Source organism: Neltuma alba, unplaced genomic scaffold, assembly GCF_004799145.2.
Source record: "Neltuma alba isolate B1F8T4 unplaced genomic scaffold, ASM479914v2 tig00004944_pilon, whole genome shotgun sequence".
Taxonomy (NCBI): Eukaryota; Viridiplantae; Streptophyta; class Magnoliopsida; order Fabales; family Fabaceae; genus Neltuma; species Neltuma alba.
The window spans coordinates 25,920-48,065 of NW_021633923.1; the positions used below are offsets into that span (position 1 = coordinate 25,920).

Below are 22,146 nucleotides of genomic sequence, written 5' to 3' on the forward strand. Positions count from 1 at the left end.
GATTTAATTAATATAAGATGAAATGTTTTCTAGGTTGTATTTCTGTCATTCCAGGCTCTGAGCATTTCCACTTTTCACTTACGTTTCGTAGTATTTCTTAGAACTTATGTCATCTTTTGTTCCCCTTGGGATTTTGAAAGAAAAATAACAAAAGAGATTTTAAGAGAATGCAGAATCCGTGGATGCTTCACAAAATGAATACAATGGGAAGCTATAAAACACAAAGAAAAACACGTAGAATGATATACCATACCTATTGATGTGAAATTCCAGTGACGTCAATTTTCTTTTCCAGCACTACATAGTCTCTCACAATTTTCAAGTTTCATAGTTATAGAGCAACTTTATATTCATTACAGCTTTCTTTCATATTTCTTTCTTCATTCCTCATTATTTTATTTAGGGAACATAGAATAAAGGATTGATGTATAAATTTGTTTTCGAAGTTTTCACTAAGAAGTATTGAGCATCTAGAAATTTATTTAATGTAAATTTGTAAAATTTAAAATCGTAGTAATATTGTCCTTACCATTAAAATAGTGACATTGACTGTTAGTATTTTTAACGATAAAGAGCAAAATTGTTATAATTTTAAAATTATGCAGAAAATTTGCATTGAAAAATATCTTGAAGTGCCTAATGCTCCTAAATAAAAACTGTCAGGACAAATTTACTCATAAAATGAATCAAAGCAAGGAAGGTCTGTCAATGGAGAGAAAGTGGGACTCTCTGAGGATAAATCTGCAGAAGCCGAAATTGGTTGGTTAAGATATGTCCTGTTCATTGGGTTCAAGAAGCCATTGTTGGGCTCAGTGAAGATGTTTGCAGAAGCTCCATTGTTGTTGGCAGTCAAGTGATCGATTATTTGGCTCAGGGATTCGAGCCTTAAGCGCAGCTCAGTTGCTTGAGCTCGAAGAACAGAGTTCTCAGCTTCAAATCGCAAGTAATGTTCTGTGGTGAGACTAGTGCTTGTGAGAATTTGCTGATTCTCATTTTTGCGCTGAGCCACTTCAGCCACCAGATGGCCCAGATGTTTCTGCTTTCTCATTGGAGATAGCATTTCTGAATCGCGATTCGTTATCATCCCCTTCCTCTTCCTCAGATCCATCAGAACCTGCAGATCCTCCTCTGATTCAGAGTTTTGAGACATAGACGACGAACTTGAACCTGAAGATGTTCCGCTTGACGAAGCCGTGAGAGATCAGTAACAGATGACGAAGACCCAAAAAAAAACCAAAAACGAAAATCAAATACAGATACGACATTAAAAGCAAGAAACCCAGAAAATTCTGAGGAAAATAAAAGGATTATTACGGTATCTAGCGATTGGAGATAGTAATTAGAAAACAAGCAGGGAAGACTATGAAATCATGAAACACAGTACAACAATTAGAGGAAGGCAACGCAGAAAGATTGTACTAAATGGGTCCTACGCCTGCCGGTGGAATTGACCATACGCCTAGAAAGGAATTCACACAGAATTCGATTCATGAATCTCAAATATCAATACCCTGAAATCATGCATTTTAAGAAACCTCAAAATCTGCCACACTTGATGAGAAAAAAAATCACGACTTGCGTCAGGGTTTATTCATAGCACCTAAACTTACGACTTCCATGCCTAAACAGATTCAAAAATTAATAAAAAGAAGCTGTCTATCAAAATAAATATAAGAGGAAGCTAAGGCAAAATATATTGGGTTTACATTAATTATGGTGTTTTCGACAAAATTGTGGAGTTTGGTATCATCGTAAAAATAGAGAGGGATTCAAAAGACCCTGAATTTCAGTAATGCACAATCTGAACAGTGATTAAGAAACTAGCATCAAGCATGCATACACTACAAATTGGCTCGGTATGGTTAATACTTATTTTAAGTTCTACTTGACATAACCAAAATAATATATACACATACGCAAACATAAGAGTGGATTTCGAAGATTCTTCATTGAATTAACAAATTTATCAAGGTTTATCAACTTGTGACATCTTCCAGCACTTCGGGTCCTTGCTCTTCCATGCTCAATGATTCAAATAGATTACCAGACCTTTATTTAGATTTTTTGGGGAAGTATATTCAAACTGATTGTGAGTTTATGTGATATTTTTCTCATGACTCGGTACCATATGCAAGGGGGCTTAGCTTCCCACAAGTGAAGGCATCAGAATATTTTAGAGAAGGATAGAGCATGGTTCCTCTTAAATACCAAAGTTCATTTTGGTAGACCAATTGATTTCACAACTCTCACTTTGGGAAGAGTGATAGTAGCTAGGGCATAGAGTGTTACCACTATAATAATGCTCTCCAATCATTTCTTCCATCAACATACAAGATTAAACGTAAATGGTCTCTAGGTTTGGGAGTTGTGCTATTCTTGCGTCATCAGAATCTTCATTCTTCTGCATCCATAAATATCAAGAACTTTGAGGTAAAGAAATAGCCTATCCAAGGAAGGAGCAAAGGTGCCACTACTTGTTTCAAGTGTTTCAATACTATGGGGGAGATAGTCTTTGGTTTAAGTGTGGTAAATTGAGATTGCTTCAAATATAAACACCGTGAAGAAAAAATTGTCTCAATAAAGACAATATAAGTTGGATGATTTAAGATTTTATAAAACACAAATAAACACATATAAATACTAATTTGTATTACTTTTAGTTCTAAATATGAGACCTAGTTCGTTGTACAAAAAAAAAATATTGAATCAACTGGACTACAAACTAGGTTTTATATTTAGAATTGAAAGTAGTATATAAAATAATATAGTTGGGATATATGAATCTAACCATGATTGTTCAAAAACATATTGAATCAACCGCAAGTCAGATTCATTCATCATATTAGAAACAGAGAAAGGACCAACTTTAATCTTTTTTTGATGCATATCTTCATCAGTGTGGCTTTGTACTTGTTGGGAAGAATTTAACATAATGTACTTATGGGAAGAACATAATATAATGCACTTATGTTATTCATTCATATATGAGAGAAAATGGTGCGTTAATAATACCCTTTCAAGATGCCAAAATATCAGTCTTCCCTTCAAATTAAGATGCTATTATTTCATACCTTGTGAATCAAGGAGATCCTGTTTCTCGCTGGTGCCTTTACTGGAATCATCAGGACTACACGGTCGAATACCCATACCCGGAATCTGATAAATATGATATTTGATTCGATTAGCACTTGCTGCAAATAGAAATCCACAGTGATTACACTTTACTTTCTTCTTCCCCTCCAATACAGTGACTTGTTTCCACAGTTCAACATCCTTTGGCCTTCCACCTCCTCTCTCCATCATTACCTTTTCCCTGCATCCAACATTTTGGATCCACTTCTAATCACGCATTCAATTTAACTGCCAAACAAGTACTAGAAATTTCCAATGTTCAACCATTTTCCTTTTCGAGCAAATATAAAATGTAAGGAATCTGAATGGTTCGAAAATAGCCACTGAATACATGGAAACCCTAATCAAAGGGAAACTAGGAGAAGCAAACGTGAAGAGAAACAAGAAATCCAATTCAAATCGTGAAACAAATGAAGTAACTTACATCTGGTTTTTGGAAGATGATCGCGATGATGACTTGAAGCCAGAGAGAAGAACGAAGAAGATGAGCTAACAATAGCAGCTTTGAATTGTGGGCACTTCTTTTTTGCCGTAGTTCCGTAGGTTATACAACTAGCTGGAATCATTTAATCTATTAGTTTACTCTAATCTAGAGTGTGGTGGCTGGGCAAAAAAATACTCATTCGTTTTTATATAGAAGGCTTATTTTATAATGTAATTTATACTATAAAATGGGTCATAAATTTAAGACTAGAGGAGTATTTATAAATCATTTTAACTGTCAATAGTGGCAGCTTCTTGATGGAGGACAGAATATTTGTTGTCGGCAATATAATAAGCATACGATGTTTTGTATTTTTCATGAAGAAAATTCTGATATTGAGAATGCATTGAGATTGCAATAAAATAAGCATAGGGTGTTTTGTACCTTTTTGAAAAAGAACGTATTAATATTGAGATTGCTCATCTCAAAAGATTGCAAATTAAGTAAACCATGTTATACTTTAAGAGTCTATTTTGCCTCAACTGAGAGAGGGAAGGAGAAGGACTTTATTGAAGGAAAAAGGAGATATAGAGAGGGGAAAAATTTTAATATTACCTCATTTGGATTGTTAAAAAGGAAGAAGAATAGGAGATTTTAATATTACTTTGTTTGGTTTAGAAGGAACGGGGAGGGAAAATAGTTTTATATGGACAACTTTGTCCTTATTTTGTTTAAGTTATTTTTTCAAGGGAAAAATCCTAAAAAAATGACTATTGAATTTCAAATTTTCAAATCAGGAATTACTACAAAAATATGTTATAGTCGTTTTTTTTTTACGCGTGTAGTATGTAATACTGATTTGGAATTTTGAAATTTAATAGTCATTTTTTGGAGATTTTTCCTTTTTTTGAATTTTGTAGAGTGTTTAGTAAAATATAATTATAAATGATATTTAATATAAAAAATTATAATTTTATGATTGCTAAAATTGAATAAATTAATATAATTATTATATCCATTAACAATAAAAAACAATAACATCATGGTGGGTAGTAACAAAAAAATCCAGCAATTTAGCAATTATTTGTTTTATAAAAAATTAATCCCTCTAACATTTTGAAATGGAAATCCAATTGGAGCTCTAATTAAGTTGAAGAAGAATAACATCACTGCGGGTAGCAACCGAATATTGATGCCTTGTCAAGATGGTGGTGTCGTGCTATTAAAAGACGGTGGAGATGACGACGATGGCAAGATGAGGGAGGCACAGAGATCAAATTTGAGTGTCAACAGCAAGAGATGGAGAAGAGGAAGACGCAATATTATAGGTGAAGGAGGAGAGCTCCCACTCGTCGGAGATGAATAAGCAGCGGTGGCGTCATGATGGAAGATAAAGGAGAGGCGAAGCTGGATACTACCTAGCATGAGGTGTAAAAAAGGGTAACTTGGAAATAATAAATATACTTATGGATATAATAGTCAATACAAAGCAAAATATTGCTTCTCCACTTCAGATCCCCTAATTTTTTTAGAGGGAAAATGAGTGAAATTTTTAGGTACTATTTGGTATGAGGAAAATGGAGGGAAGGGGAGGGGATATAAATTTTTAATGAGCTTTATTTAAAAAATTGGAAAAACGTGGTTTTCAAATTTTAATATAGAAAAGTAATATAAAAGAGTAATAAAAGTTGATTAAAATTTTTAATTCCACTTTTTCAATTTTTTAAATCGAGCTTATTAAAATTTTCCTTCTCCTCTCCTCCTCTCATTTTCTCTCATACCAAACGGGTTAGAAAATTTTTCCTCCCCTCTTCCAAATTTTAAGAAACCAAACAAGAAGAAGGGAACAAAATCCCTCTTTTTTCCTCCTCTTCCCTCCCTTCCCCTCATACCAAACACGCTCAAAATCATCATAGTCCAATAATTCATCAACATTAATGGAGTCATGAGAGGCAAGAAGAAGTAATTAAATTTTGTATAATCAAATATTCGAATTCGTTTCTTACGTGAATTTTAATTTCTTCCCATCATGAACACCAAATCATTTATCATTCTCACTGACTAGACAGTTCTAAATACCCATTATAACAAAAAGGATATCACTTCATATGTGTTAGAAAGAAGACATTTTCTTAACGGAACAATAATGCAATCTTTTATTACAACGAACTAAATCAGTGTCCTTTTGGAGACTAACCAGTTTCTAAATCAGGAAACCACTGTACGTTGTGAACATGATCATCATATAAAACAGGGTCTTAGAGACAGAGCTTTGCCCACAATGGAGTCTGAGTACGTAAATACTAAAGCATAGATAGTGGTTGATGGCCAGGGAGCTCACATCTCTCTCCTTTCACACCAAAAACCAAACTTTCTCTTCTTTCATCATTCTCCTTCATCTCGCAAATGAACCTGAAAGCTCAAAAATGAGTGTCTTCAGGGAAGATCGTGCCATCTCCGCGCACTTTCTGGTTTTCTTAGATCATAAAGCTGCCGGCTTTGATCCCACCATTTTCAACTTTCAATTCCTCGATGTGAGCCTCTCACGTGTGTGTGTGTGTGTATCAGTGGAATTCAAACTCTTTTAGTTATACTCAACATGAACATGATGATCATGAAACAGAGTTTGAAAGAGAAACCTTCGCCCCAGCCGAGCTTGACGCTCTTGAATGGAGTCTGAGCATGCAAGAACTGAAGCAAGTGGTTAATGGGTCAACGCTTGAGAGCTCAAACCTCTCCCCATTCACAGCAAAAACCAAAGTTTCTGTTCTTTCTCCCTTCTCCTTCATTTCCCAGATTAACCCAAAAGCTCAGTAATATAATGAACGGTCGGCTTTGATACAACCATTTACAATTTTCAATTCCTCTATGTGTCTCTGATAACCTCTCGAAATTCCTACTAATTCAACTTGTGTTAACACTTTTTTCTAGGTTTTGGAAGCTAATTGTGTAGGATTATTCTCTTAAAGCTAGAAAATATGGCTTGATAAAGTAAACTTTGATTTACGCTAACAATTGGAGATTATTTGTGCAATGCTTCTAAGATTCTTTATGTAGAAAATAGCAGGAGCTGGAAGATGAATGACAAGGAGAAAGATTCAACTAATTTTGGGTGATCAGAGGAAGATCAAGGACCCAGAGCGAGCAAGGGCAGAAGACCGAAGATAGAGAGGCTGAAAAAGCACCCTCCATCGCGGTGCCTAAAGCAACCCGCCGCGGCGTCTCCAACAGAAAGGAAGGAAGGGCATTCTGTCCAAGGCGCCGCAGTGCCTATTCATATCTGCTGCGATGCCTAGTCCTTCCCGAGAAACTTGCCATTCTGTAATAGGCACCGCAGCACCTGTCTATATCTGCTGTTGCACCCAACCCTTTGTAAGAAGCTCCCATTTTGTGTAATCCACTGTGATAGATGAGCATATCTGCCGCGGCATCTGCCCCCTCGCAGCTGTGCGTTTTATATTGTAACTTAAAAAAATTAGGACAGACAAGTGGGGGAACTCATGATTTTCGGATATTCTTTGACTTAGAGGCTTATTTAGAGGTGTTCTCTGCTAGGGTTTAGAAGTTTTGAAGCTTGGGAACATTGGGCTTGAAGTTGCAAGAGATTGAAAGCTTCTTCTCCTTCTCTTCTCCTTTGTTTCTGTAATGGCTATGAACTATCTATGTATTTGTAGCTCTTTGCTAAACATGTGTAGCTAAAGTAGTCATTCTAAGGTTATTTTGATCTATTGTATGGATTAAGACTTGTTTTAACTCTCTCTTTAGTGTTAATGATAATGTTATGTTGTTTTTACCTTGAGCTTATTGCTTCCTTGTGATTGGCCACCATTTGGAATGATTTGTTGATTGGTTGAAGTTTGAGAAAGTTAAATCGATATTTGAACTTGGGTAAAAATGTGCTAGACCGGAATTTTATCCTATTAAAATGGATGATTTGTTGATAGAATAGAGATATATTTATGGACCTAGCATTGTCCAAAAAGGGCTTAGGTTTTCAAAGTGTAGTCTTTTTAAACAAAAGCAAGAGATTGTGAAATTTTGCTAAGATTGCAAAACTTGGTTTGACTTGAGAAAGTCTAATCAATATTTGTGAACCTTGGGCTAACTTAACTTATTGTTAAACACTAAATGAGAAGTTATTAATCAAGTTTTAGAAAGTGCAATAGTGAGAAATAACCCTAGACCCTTATTTGTCTGAAAATCAAGTTTATTTTATTTCAGGTTTAATCTTTGTTTTCAAGGTACATTAAACAACTTCATTTACAATAATTATTTCACTTAACCTAATTAAGAGCATAATTATGCTTTTTAACTCGTCTGGCTGTAGTCTTTGAGGAAACGATACTTTTTACATTACTTGCGACCCGTCAGCTTGCGGTTAAGCTAATCGGCGAACAGTCTCCACCCTTTTCTCTCTCAATATATATATATATAAGTCCATCGGTCCACATGTAGCCAAGCTATAAGTGAGGCACAAGTAAGAACATGTAACATAGCCTTTTTATTTGGAAACTGGTGGGAGCACAGAAATTGTTTCTAATATATTTGTGCATATGTGATCAGAGGAGAACAAAAACCCCTCCCTTGCACCCCAACTCTCTCTACCTCTACTTCCATCATTGCTATTTGCAGTGCAACATAAATGGGATAGTGTTATATACTTCTTTCCATTTTTAATATAAGACTTATTTAACTAATTTGAGAAGATTAAGAAAATTAAATTAGATTATTTTAAAGTACTATATTTCTTGTTTTTCTTCACATTAATGTGCCCAAATTATACAGATCTACAACTTAACTCAGGCCCATGCCCTGAACACATAAACAGACTCCACACGGGCCCAAGCCTAAAACACATATACAGCATAGCGGAAAACAAACAAATATGAAAACTACAAATAACATATATTTCTAACACCCTCCCTCAAGTTAGGGGATTGAAGATATCTGGAGCTCCTAACTTGCCTAAGAGGTTCTTCTGTATGTTTCCTCCTACAACTTTTGTCAAAAGATCTGCCTCTTGATCTCGACTCCTGACATGATGCAGGTCAATTAGCTTTGACTCCCATTTTTCCCTAACAAAATGACAGTCAATTTCTATATGCTTTGTGTGCTCATGGAATACTGGATTTGCTGCAATGTGAATCGCAGCCTTGCTGTCGCAATACACTCTCGTTGGACTTCCATGATTAATTCCCAAATCCTTTAGTAAACTAACTGCCCAAACTATCTTAGAGGTTGCCATGCTCAAAGCTCTATACTCTGCCTCTGCAGAGGACTTGGATACAGTGTGTTGCTTTTTGGTTTTCCACATCACAAGTGATCCTCCTAGTTTCAATAGGTACCCAGTCATGGACCTCCTTGTCATAGCACAGGAAGCCTAATCTGAATCACAGTAACATTCTAATAGCGGTTTTCCTTCTGAACTGATGAATATCCCTAAACCAGGAGTTCCTTTCAAGTAACACAGCACATTCTTTGCTGTAGCCATGTGAGCTTTGGTTGGGACTTGCATAAATTGGCTCAAGGTTTGCATAGAAAATGATATGTCAGGCTGGGTCATAGTTAAATAAATTAACTTACCAACCAATCGTCTGTATTTCCCCAGCTCTTTCAACAAGTCCTCCTTTCGATTCTTCCTCTCATCATATGCACACAGCTTCAGGTTTTGTGCCATCGGGACAGTCAGTGGCTTACAACTTGTCATTCTAGTTTCAAACAGCAAGTCTAATACATATTTTCTTTGTGATAAAATGATCCCCTTCTTAGATTTAGCAACCTCTATTCCAAGAAAATATTTCATTAGACCAAGATCTTTTATTTTGAAATGACTATGTAAAAATCTCTTAGTTTTAGCAATACCAGCCTTAGTACTTCCAGTTATTAGCAAATCGTCCACATAAACTAGAATAAGAACAATTCCATGATCATATTGCTTAATAAAGAGAGAATAGTCAGCTTTACTTTGATTAAAACCTCGCATTTGCAGAGCTTCAGACAATTTTTGATTCCATTGTCTTGAAGCCTGCTTTAAACCATAAAGGGACTTGTTTAGTTTCCAAACCATTTGCTCCCCCATCTCTCAAAACCTTGAGAAACTTTCATATAAACCTCCTCATTTAAATCACCTTGTAAAATGCATTGTGAACATCCATTTGATAAATGTCCCAATTATGGACAGAAGCTAATTTCAAAACAACCCTGATAGTAAACATTTTCACAACAGGAGAGAAAGTCTCATTATAATCAATCCCCTCCCTTTGATTATAGCCTTTAGCTACCAATCTAGCCTTAAATTTATCTATACTACCATCAGCATTGTATTTAATTTTATATACCCACTTGCAACCAATAGGCCTCTTGCCTTAGGACTTGAGAGGCAGTGGCTCTGGTCTATAAATGACTGAGTCCATTTAACCTAGAGTGTGTAATTTTCATTTTTCTTCAATTAATGAAATATTCAGATTCAGCAAAGCTGTGCGTTTTGGGGGCTTGATGTTTTACACTAAGTTTTATATTAAGTACCTAGAGTAGTATAACATGAAGGGTATCTCTTTCAAAATCGGCTGGCAGCTTATAAGCGCCAAACTGAAATGTGAAGGACAAAGATTTGAGCAGAAAACTTGCAGCTTTCTAATTCCAATTGCTTAGCATAATAGTATCCGCTTTAATACGCAACTCACTGTAAGGAAGTTATGAGAAAGTTGTGTCCGTTTAAAATGGAGCCTATTACTTCACTAAAAAAAATGGAGCCTATTACTTCACTCGAACAAAAAAATAACATGGGGAACCAAGATTCGAATTTTCACTGGAAGAGGTGCCTACATTTAGTATCCGACAATACCTTGAATAGGATTACCTCTGATATGAGAATACCTATGCTTTAGAGGAAAAAAAAACTGCATCGAATCAACCACCAGAAGTTCGCATCCCTTTTAGAAGAGGCATTAATTTGAAAGGGTCATGAAACTTGCATGTAACATGTAACTTGATTAATGTGGAGGATCTTGCTTCTTGGCACATTGGTCTTTGAATAACGAAGTGCATTTACAGTACTAACTGGTGGCTAAATCCGTCAATTACCGACGGAAACAAATTAGTAATGCAAATCATTTGTTGCTAATTCCTCTGTCATGAATCAATTATTGATGGGATTTTAGGTTTTAATCAATTAGTTTCTCAATTTTAAACGCAGTCAAATTTCTTACAAAAAATAGTATATTTTATACCAAATCTTACCAGCGAAGCTTATGCTTTTATTTTTCTACAAAAGGCTTGACATTTCACAAATATTGGAAAAGGTTAGTTAATCTTTGATAGTCATATAATGATACAAGAGAACACATAATTCATTATTTATCCCCCCCTTTTGCCCAAAATCTCAGTATTCAAAGAAGAATATTTTCCATCCGATATATATCAAATTTCCCATGAAAAAAATGAGAAGTTCTTAGGTACTTCCAACATGCCAACTCATCTAAACTCTATCCAATAAAAATATTCCAAATCATATAATTTTAATCCGCACATGTCAGCCAACTCATTTTCATTAAATTATTGTTTAAGAAAAAATACAAGTGGTGATTTCCATTTCTGCCACTTCTCTCTTTCCTAATCCCTCTCCCTCATCTCTTCGTTTCATCTCAAACTCTCTCGCTTCCTCCCTTCACGTCCTCGTTTTCTTCCAAGATGCTGGCGGTGGAGATTCCGAAGTTGACGAGAGGAGGGAAGTAGCTTTCAAAAATTATCAAGTTTGAGCTTGATTTATCTAGGAAGTCTTGAGATCTGAAACTTTTTAAAGGAAATTCTTACAGATGGGTTTTGTAAAATACTCAACACCTTATCTTGCCTCACACTGGTGAATAATGAATAAGGGAGGGGGAAAAAAATCTTTTAATGGGTTCACATACACAGTGTCTCCGCCGCCGTCCCCTGCGGCATTGAGGAGAAGAAGGAGAAGTGAAGGGAGGAAGGGAGAGAGATTGGGATGGACCAAAGAGACAAGGGAAAGGAACTAAGGAAAAGAAGCGGCAGAAATGGAAATAATCACTCTTAATTGTTTTAAAACAACAATTTAATGAAAATGAGTTGGCTGATATGACATGTAAATTAAAATTACATGAGTTGGAGTATTTTTATTGGATAAAGTTTAGATGAGCTGGCACACTAGAAGTACCTAAGAATTTCTAAGAAGGAAGAGAATATATAAAATCCTTCATAAAAAGATATAGGGGCGCGCACGCACCGAATAAAAGTTAAAAGGAACATACAAGTCAAGGGATGCCCTAATCCTAATAACTAATACTACATCCGGTTCTTAATATAAAACTTATTTGACTTTTATTTTGTTCTTAAATATAAGACCTCAATCTATTTTGTCTCTCATCTTTATACATTTTTTTTCAAAGTAGTACTTCTAACAATGATAGTTCTAGCTAATACACTTAATTAGTAGCAAGGATATTTTAAGAAAGACAACACTTATTTATGACAAGTAACTAACTCAATTTACTTCTTTAATCTCTTTAAATTAGTCAACTAGCTCTTATAATAAGGATCAGAGGTAGTAAAAGAAATCAAATTAGAAACTTATTCTGAGGTTTCAAATGTGTATATGTTAAACAAGGTAAAATATGACCTCATGAATCATGGAAGCCATGAAATTCAATAGAACCGAATAATGAAAATTTTATATTTAAATTTAACAGAAAAAACCATTTGAAAGAACAAAATAAATAAATAAAACATTATAGAAATAACGCTTGACATATTTTCTCCCATGATTTTGTACCAGATCCAAGTTGGTTTTGAAAGCTTATGCCAAAACCCAAAGAAATAGGCTCAACATTCATCCGAAATTATTAGTCAGAAAACCATAGAAGCATAAACAGAAAAATTAATAAACCTCTCATTTTCTAAATTGCATCAATGAATCCCAGGGACATAAATTTCAATTAAGGAATTGTCAAATAGTAGCTCATCTAAAAAATGAAGTTAGACTTCAATCCAAACAGCAGAGTGAATTGATAAAGGCAAAGACTAAAGACAATGATTTAAAATATTTTATATAAATTCATGACAAGTATTTAAAATTAAAATAAAGAAAAATGAAACAAATAGAGACGATAGTAACGTTCATATGTATACTATGTATATAAACTTTAAAAAAAAATTGATATCCACATAATAAAAGGATGTCGAATTTTAGAAGAGACGTGCACCTAATTACCATAATTCCAACAATATCCTCCAATGGAGATATTTTCCATCTGAAGCTTAAGTCCTTCTACGATCTCGATATGAGGGGGGCTCAATTTCTCACAAATGTAGGCATGGAAATATTTGAGTGAAGGACAAAGCATAGTTCCTTTAAATACAAAGGTTAATTCTGGTAGACAATACAATTTCACAGATCTCACTTTGGGAAGAGTGATAGTAGGGTTAAAAGTGTTACCACTACAATAATGGTTTCCAACTATTTCTTCCATCGAGTCACAAAATCCAACAGAAATGGTCTCTAGGTTTTGGAGCTGTGCTAATAAGTCCAGCATCATCAGAATCTTCATTTCGCTGCACTCAAAAACATCAAGATCTCTAAGGTAATGATATGGGCTATCTAAGGATGGAGCGAATGGTGCCACTATTTGTTTCAAGTCTTTCAACTCACATTTACTTATGAACAACTCATTGATGTCCTCCGGAAGTACTGTTGCTCTGTTTTCCAAATCAATACCAGATAAAACAACCCTTTTTAAGGAATAGGATTCAAGTGCACACGCATGAGAAGCAGAATCAAATAATGTAGCTGAACTTAGAAAATAATTTTTGAGTACATGATCTTTGCCTTTGAAGCTCTTAACATAGGCATTAAACTCTTCAGTGTTACAAAAGTTGACTGAAATAACTTCCAACTTTTCCAAACCCTGTAGATCCTGTGCGCTAGCATCCATTGATCTTGGATTACTATTCATCAACCTAAGAGACCTAAGATTGGTCATTTTGGATATTACTGATGTTGACATTTTCAACTGAGTTGTACCTTCTAGATTCAACCTTAAAAGATTGACCAACAATTCCAAACCACAAGGTGTTTCATTGATGGCTGTAAATGAAAGGTCCAACTCTATTAATCGTTGCAATTTTGCTAATGAAGGCACATAAATCAATTCTTCACACCGTGAAAGCAATAATGCAGTGAGGCATTCCAAGTTAGATACAGATTCAGGCAATTGTCTGATGCCAGTCTTAGATAGATCAAGTATTTTAAGAGCTGGCATGTTGCTGAAAAAATCATTTGGGATGGACTCAAGATCATAATTACAATCTAAAAGCAATGTGGAAAGTTTAGAGCACTTAGGAGATGTGCCATCCAAAATTTTCTGTATTTTGTTTCCAGTCAGAAAAACTTTCTCCAAATTTTCTTTCCATTCTCCGTTCTTTGGTACTTCTACCAACTTCATACAAGGTTTTGCCATGATTTCACCAGCCTTCTTTGCAAAATCAATAGCCATGACCCTCAACAAAGTATGCATTCTCCAATATCTATTTTCTTTCATCAACAAACTATTATTGTTTAATTTATTCAACATGGTGTAACCTTCATTATATTGCATCTCTATGCTCTTTGTTTCATCGCTTGTCCATCCCTCATAGAAAAATTTTCTGATTAAACATTCAGTATAATTATCTTCAACATATTTCTCAACATAAGTATCTTCAACATATTCCTTGGCACTTAATGCATAGTACAAAAGAAACCTTTGCAATTTATTATTTAAGCAAACATAGCTAAATTTCAATACTGAAAATACCCTCTCCTCCATATCATATTGTCTGTTGTCCAAGTTTTGAAGGCATTCCAACAAATAATTCCACTCTCTTATGTGTTCCTTTCCCTTCATACTTCTTGCCATTGTAACAATAGCAAGAGGTAAACCACCGCATTGATCTGCCACGTCCCTTGCTATACGCTCGAACCCACGAGGTTGTATTTGATGGATCCTAACAGTGCTTTTAAACAAATCCCAACCATCTTCTTCATCTAGAGGTTTTACATTTATTATGTTCTTCATGCAATTCATACTTTGACACACTTCCCACGAACGAGTTGTCAGAATCAATTTAATTACTTTGTTTGAAACAGGAAATCCAACCTCTTCTAAAATGATAGGTTCCCAAACATTATCTAGAATAAGAACACATCTATTTATGTATTCGAATGCCTGCAACAATATTCCAGATATTCTTGTGATATCACACTCATCAGATATGTCAACATTAATTGATCTTGCAATGGCCTTTTGCAACTTATAAATTCTATTATCATCTTGTGACATGGTAATCCAAATAACATGGTCAAAGTCATCACCAGTGTCTTCTAAAAGCTTGTTATGGACATGAGTTGCTAAACTTGTTTTTCCTGCCCCTCCCATTCCCCATATCCCAATTACTGACACCTCATCTTTCATAACCCATTCCCATATTTGTTGAGTATGTCTTTGAACTTCTTTTCCCACTAGATGAGTTGTTGGCAGTTTATAACCTTTAATGCATTCTGGCAATAAAAAACATGTGGTCAAAACAGGGAATCATTTATTTTAAGTGGGAATAAAATACAAATACATTAAATATATTGCATGCATTTTGATACCTGTTTTTCATATATCCTGGAAACGAAGTAATAATTACGAAGCGACGATAACAATTATTTTGTATTTGGATAAACTTTATGTGCTAGCCGTACATTGAGGAATATATTATAAATATTTTTACATCCTAGCCTATTAAATTTTTTTTTTGGGGTATAAATGACTACCAAAAATGGCCGTAATAAGTTAAAGCATATACCTGTTTTCAAACCAACGTTACTTTTCTTGGCTTCAGTATCGAAATGAACCCCCTTTCTTTTAATTCCGCATGAATTTTCTTTTTCACTTTCAACCTGTGCCTGGTGCCATCTCGCTGCTTCATCGTATAGCGTTTCTTTTTCTTGGTTCAAGTCACTCTTGAGTAACTTTAATGCCAAATTCAATCTTTCTTCATGGCTGTCAAACTGCATTTTGTTTACATAATTTATTTGGCAAGAGTGTTAATTTAATACATGTATGTTTGTATGCATAAATATAAATATAAATATATAGCGCATTAAAAACAGGACAACTCTGTTAGTGAACATACCTGTACTGAAGGCTTTTTCCTCACATAATTTCTCAGTTGTTGCATGTAATTAATAACAAATATACCACAATCATATCTGCATATTGAAGAAATATACTAGTCAGGACGAACACATGTTTTGATGGGGGGGGGGAATCCTTACACTCACCCATTAGGCTGTAATTGTATATTGCTTCTCATTCTCCAGTAAAATTTTGTGAACGTACCATTTTCAAAGAGTCTATCCATAGCAAGCAACTGCACAAAAAAGGATTAATTATAAAGAATTACAAGATAAAGAATAACCATGTAACGCTTACCAGTTTCTCTGTTGTTTGGTCACGTTCAGCTTTATCTATGAATTGGTCACACAGCGAATCCCATATTTCAACTTCTTGATTCTTCATATAAATAATATATAGATAATAATGTCCACATGAATTTTTTTCAACATGAACTGGAATAAATATCTGTAACATGTAACCAAACAAATCAAATTCACATATAATCAAAAAGAGTACTCATTTTGATAAATAAAACATCAATTACAACAAGACAAAAAAGATACCATATCCAGTCCTAATTATAATATCTCATTTGTAGTTTATAAATGAGATTTTATAATCAAGACCGGAGATAGTAATATATACCTTCTCACAATATATCAAGTCTGACATGTAGTTGTCTCTCATATTATGCCGTTCGACAAAGTCAGGGAAGTAACTTCCATCACCACTATTAAGTGCTGCATTCTATAACAAAAGAACCCTTAAAAATTCTTGTCAATATAGATTCAAGAACTAATATGTACCATTCAATTGAAAAGAGAATAAAAAATTACCGAAAACATCACTGGAAGATACCAATTCAAAGGCTTACTTCCCTTTCTTCTTTCGATGTCGGTCAATATATCAGCAAAGATATCTATTATCTAAAAAAAAATAGTAAAATTGAATACTAGCACAACTAAGACCTTGCTCGATAATAGCAAAATGGAATAGAGTTATAAGTAAATACTCACCCCCGAATCTAAATGAGTCTGCGGTCTAAGTGTGATCAATTGAGATTGATACAGAAATGAACGCGATGATGAAAAATGTACACATCTCTCACTAAGGAACATATAAGATGAGTGGTTTAATTAAGCTTCACGTTTAAAAAAGAAGAAGAAGGAGGAGGAGGAGGAAACACACACACACACAAAACACTAGTCGTATAGCTGTAAGCATATGAATCTAACCTTGAATGCTCAAAAACATATTTTATCAGCTTTAAGTCACGTTCATTCACGTTAGAAACACAGAAAGGGCCGACTTTACTCCTCTCTTGATGCATAGCTTCTACGTCGATGTTTTCTTGTTGGAGAGCCTTTATCCCTTCCCACATTGTACTTGGGGGCATGTAACAATCAAGCATTCTTTCATTGAGTTTGTTGTAAGCTGCGGATCCTGTTTTATGTACAATAACTCAATGAGTACATTAATCAGATGCGAAAGTCACAACACCAATTCAAACTTCTAAACTGCGAATTAATCTTGATTAGGCTGTTAAACTGTAATTCTCGCATAGTTCATATGAAACAATATTCCTCACTCCAATGATATATGATAAAAAAACTGAGGAGTGTCTTATTTAGAACTAATACCTTGGTCATCACAATCCACAATAAATGTGATCAAGAAAACACTTTTGAGGTTCAAAAAAAAAAAAACAAAAAATCGCGTATTAATATTCAGACGAAGAAATATTACAAACAACTCTCGTTGTCTATATACTCTCATCCCACACGTCAATCAATAAAAGCTTGATGTTGAGATCCAATCAGTTACAGTGAAACAGAAGAGTTAACTATTGCCTTTAGAAATAAAGATCTCGTTTGTAAACTACAAGCGAGGTCTTATAATTAAGATAGGAGGTAGCACAAAATAAATTCTCTAAAATTATAGTGGGAACAGATGAGAGGCTATATGCTGTTAAAACATCAATCAATATCACGACTGTTTTATGTTATGCAACAGATGAACGAGGGGGAGTTAGTTAAGGGGGGTGAATGGGTAGTTAGTTAATTGGCTTTGAGAGGCCTCGCGTCTATAACTAAGGGATCAAGAGGACTAATTGTAATCAGCTTGTGAGAATTTAACTATCTGTTTCTCTCTCTATAGTTTCTTGACTCCCTCTCTTCTCTTCTTTTTTTTCCATCTTCTCTTTTCTTTTTGTATTTCTCTGAACATTAATGATATCAGAGCCACGCAATTTTTGACCCGTATGCCTGACAAGACACTAGGAAACACCGAGAAATGGCAAAGAGGTCTGAAAAAAGATTTCCTGCCATTGAAGATGAGGTTAAGAGTTTCTTTTCTTACATGGGGTGGTATAAACCTTGACAGCTCAAGTTGCCAGACTTAGGAAGGAACTAGGCTAATATAATAAGAAACAGCTCGGGTTTCCAAGATTCCAAAGAAGTGACATTCTTGAATGGTTTAATTACGTAAATATATATTACTATCATTTAATATGTTTTAATTACACATATATCTTATATATTAAATATTACAACTATTATTAAACATTTATATTTAATCTTCTTATTCATTAAAATATTTATTTATAATATTCATTTTATATAAAAATATGATTGATACAATATTATTTATGTTATATACTTTGTTTTTCGTGTTTATTGAACCTATTATACTATTTATTTTAATATTTGTATTTATATTTATAAAACAGATATAATATTTATTTTTTAACGCTTCTCTTTTCTTTTACTGTCGAGACTTATATTGCTTTTTTTCCCCCCCATATGCCTCATTTGCCAAGATTCCAAGACACAGTCTTGGATGTCTATGTCTAAGTTCTATATGGTCTCTAAGTTCTCTATGGTCTCAGGTTTTAATTATTAGTTTGTGAAGAATTTTTTTATTATTGGTGTTTGGGAGTATAGGAGTTCGATATAAGAAAACATTTGGAATTACATGTGTGTATAAAGTATAGAAAATTATATACAGGTGTGTCATCCTCCTATAAAAGACCGAAAATTTTGTAAGAAAATTTGCAAGTGTCATCCTTCTATTTTTTTTTAAAAAAAATTATATATACATGTGTGTGTATAAAGTATAGAATCATTTTGCATAGATAAATTTAGTTACTTCCGCTAGTCTGATGATAAAATCAATTTTCTCTCAAGACTATGGTGACTCTACTATGGTTGAATGATTGGTTTCCGCGGTGATTTCAATACGAACCCTATAGAAGTGTTATATTTAATAGGGAAAATTCCAAAAAGAAAATTATAGTTGAATTTTCAAACCTTAAAAAGACACTTAAATTTACAAAATTCCAAATGAGTCATAATGATCAAAATAAGAATTTTGAGGTGCAAGTAAAATTACAACGTTGCCATTTAAAATTTTTTAATAAAAAACCTCAACCTACCCCTCATCGATCAACAGCCACTCAATATTTGGAACTCCATTAACATCATTTATCATATGTGTTATAGGTTTTTAAAGTGAGTTTTTTTTAACCATTTGGAATGTGATTAACAAATATTGTAATGATATTCACAACTCCATTAATGTTATTCACCACATGTTCTCCAGCTTTTTAAATTTGGAGATTTTCAACATTTGTAACATGATTGCTTACCCTTATAATGATATTCACAATTCCATTAATATTATTAACCACTTTATGTGATGGCTTTTAAAACTTGGAAGAGCTAGCAAGTGCCTAACCTTATGACATTGATGGAATTGTGAATATTAGTATAAGAGTTGTTAATCACATTATAAATGTTTAAAAAATATTAAAAAAAGTTACTGGCGACCACCAAAGCTCCAGCATTGGTCAACAACAATCGACTGGTGAGGATGACTCAAGGATTAAAAAAAATTTAAAGGGTAACATTATGAACTGTAACATTCTAAGTTTTTAATCTAAGGTTTATAGTTAATTAATTTTTTATTAGTAACAAAATTAAGGTATTAAGTAATTAAAATTGAAAGTCTGAGGCTTACAAATACTAAGATTTATGGTCGAAGGTCATATCTCTTGACCTTTTTAAGTAGTCTTAGAATTTGGATATTTTCAAAGGTCAAATGATCTTATTTTTGAGTGATTTCTTTTACATTAAAAAATAGACATCTCAAGCTTTCTAAAGAGGCCTAGTTTGTTATTTTTGGATATCAATAGAGTTAGTTGTGAATTTTTAAAGTTAGACCGTTTTATCTATATCGTTTGCTAGATGTTCGCTAGATGTCCACTATAGTGAACAACATGCAATATTGTTTGTGTCATTTGCTAGATGTTCCCTAGATGTCTGCTATTGCGAACAACGCAGAGTGTTAACTGTGTCAATTGCTAGATGTTCACTACAGTCAGCAACACAGAGTGTTAGCTGTGTCAATTGCTAGACGTTTGCTATAGCAAACATGTTGAAATTTGGCTTTATAAACAAGTTAATAGCTATGGAAAACAGAAGGGAGGAGGAAGAGAAATGACTGGGCTCTACTAAGCTAATGATTTTCAACCTATTGGAGGTGTTTTCAAGCTTCTTAACACTCAAGTGAGCTTCCTAGACTTGATTTCTGCCCTTTCCTCTTAAATTTTTAGACTTTTGAATTGTTGGCTCTTGAGGATTTTAAGTTGGGGAAAACTCTAATCGATTAGTTTGAGTTTAAAAGTTTATATGGGTTATAGTAAATGTTTAATAGGTTTAGATTTCTTGTATTGGGAGTTTTGAAGATTTTTGAGTTAAGGGTTTATAATTTCTTGGGATTTTTTATGGTTAATGATAATGTGGAGATAAAAAATGAGCTTTGATGTTTGGGTTATAGTAACATGAGTTAGAAATGATGATTGCTCAGTTTAGATTATTGATAACAGGTATTTTTGATGCAAAAGCCTAAGTATCAAATTGGAATTTTTGATTGAATTGTATAAGTTGAGGTTAGTGAATGGTTTGAAGGGGTTATTTGAGCTATTCGGCCCCCAAATTTTAGTATTGGATGGATTGATTTGTGGGTTTGGTGAGAATTGACAACTTGAAGGGGTTAGGATCTCCAATTATTGTATATAGCCACTCAAGTAGCTATGTTTTGACTTTATGGTTGTGTTATGCAAAGTGCTTGTGAGTTGTGGCTTGAATCCGGGGATTCTTATGGTATATTCTTCTTCTCATTTTGATGAGTGGTAACTATTTTTTACCTATTATGTGTGTTGATGCGTGTTTGTGAGTAATTATAAAAATGTGTATTTATAAATGATTTGACAATTTATATAATGTTATTGGTATGATCTTTTCTTAGACTTGCCTTGTGGAAATTGTTTTATTCAAAAATGGAAAAGCATGATTTGAGATTTAAATCTATATAGATATGAATTTTATAGGTGAAGTGTTTTGTAGTCATCTTTAAAACCCCATTGTTTTTGATATTGCAAATGGTTGAAATGGTTGGTTTGGTTGTTGATGGAGTTAGTCATCCTTCCACATGGTAAGGAACCTATTAGTGCACAATAGTTGGCTCACTCTCTATCCCACTGTTTCAATAAGGAACTACCCCACTAGCTCAATGAGGGGCTCCCATTATTATATAATGAGGGAAAGGCCCATAGTCTAGTTGTGTCCTCTAGGGATTTCAGCCTATCCTCATCACATGACCAGTGAGCTTTCAAGTAGCCAATAATATGGACAGATACTTAGTCCATGAGTCTAATCAGTAGGAATAAGGCGGTTCGGATGGATTAATGGGAAGTATTGGGCTAATTTCTATCATTTGAGTTATAGATAACGATGAAATTTATATGATCATTATAACTTTAACTGTTCCTCTTGGCAACTCACGAGCACATGTTAATATGTATGATTAGTTAGAATGCTGGTTACTAAGTGGTTGTCTCACCCTGTGGTTCTTAATATTTTTAGGTAAGGGTTCTAGCACAGGTAATTTTGAGAAGCATCTAAAGTCATAGAGTGCTATGACTTATTATATACATTCCCTCATTTTTGTTATGTGTTGCATTATTGCATATTACCACTTAGGGCTCATTAACTCTGATTTGTAACAAAATGCTTTTGATTAACTATTTTTCTGGTGAGTGTGCTGGTAGATGGTCGGAGGCCTTTAAGATTATTTCATGTGATACTTTTTTTTCAAACCATTGGTTTTCGAACATTGGAGCTCCACAATTTATCTTGATAATATTTACATGGTCAAATGTTTGGAAGTATGAGATTTTGATTGGGCTTGTAATTAAATGTTATTTCTGGACTTCAAAAGTCCAAGGCCTAAAAATGTAGATTTCTTTTTATGGTTATATTTGGTCAATAAGGGACATGTTTTAATTGTAAAATCATGTTAGTTGGTGAAGCTTATCCTAACATGAGATGCTTGTGATGCCAGTCAATTTCTTTTAACCATAATAAAAGT

General features: G+C 34.0%; 2 protein-coding genes across 2 annotated transcripts; both read right to left on the reverse strand.

Moving 5' to 3' along the window:
• Positions 1-670: 670 nt before the first annotated feature.
• On the reverse strand, positions 671-3,300 carry LOC114746350 (bZIP transcription factor 11-like). The gene is made up of 2 exons (XM_028934574.1): positions 3,072-3,300; positions 671-1,203 (listed from the first exon to the last, which is right to left on the reverse strand). The coding sequence occupies exons 1-2, from the start codon at positions 3,298-3,300 to the stop codon at positions 671-673; spliced, it is 762 nt and encodes a 253-aa protein (XP_028790407.1).
• A 9,477-nt stretch (positions 3,301-12,777) lies between these two features.
• LOC114746351 (probable disease resistance protein At1g51480) lies at positions 12,778-16,954 on the reverse strand. The gene is made up of 8 exons (XM_028934576.1): positions 16,734-16,954; positions 16,554-16,643; positions 16,363-16,464; positions 16,033-16,182; positions 15,882-15,970; positions 15,734-15,809; positions 15,404-15,608; positions 12,778-15,110 (listed from the first exon to the last, which is right to left on the reverse strand). Exons 1-8 carry the CDS (start codon positions 16,833-16,835, stop codon positions 12,778-12,780), a joined length of 3,147 nt encoding a protein of 1,048 aa, XP_028790409.1. The 5' UTR covers positions 16,836-16,954.
• Between the last annotated feature and the right edge of the window lie 5,192 nt (positions 16,955-22,146).

Excerpts from the sequence above, each read along its gene's own strand:
- LOC114746350 (XM_028934574.1), bottom strand. The coding sequence starts at position 3,300 with ATGGAGAGAGGAGGTGGAAGGCCAAAGGATGTTGAACTGTGGAAACAA. Across the intron at positions 1,204-3,071 it reads GGATCTCCTTGATTCACAAG|GATCTCTCACGGCTTCGTCA; the intron begins GTATGAAATAAT and ends TCATCTGTTACT.
- LOC114746351 (XM_028934576.1), bottom strand. The coding sequence starts at position 16,835 with ATGTTCCTTAGTGAGAGATGTGTACATTTTTCATCATCGCGTTCATTT. Across the intron at positions 16,465-16,553 it reads ATCTTCCAGTGATGTTTTCG|AATGCAGCACTTAATAGTGG; the intron begins GTAATTTTTTAT and ends CTTTTGTTATAG. Across the intron at positions 16,183-16,362 it reads ACTTGATATATTGTGAGAAG|ATATTTATTCCAGTTCATGT; the intron begins GTATATATTACT and ends TACATGTTACAG.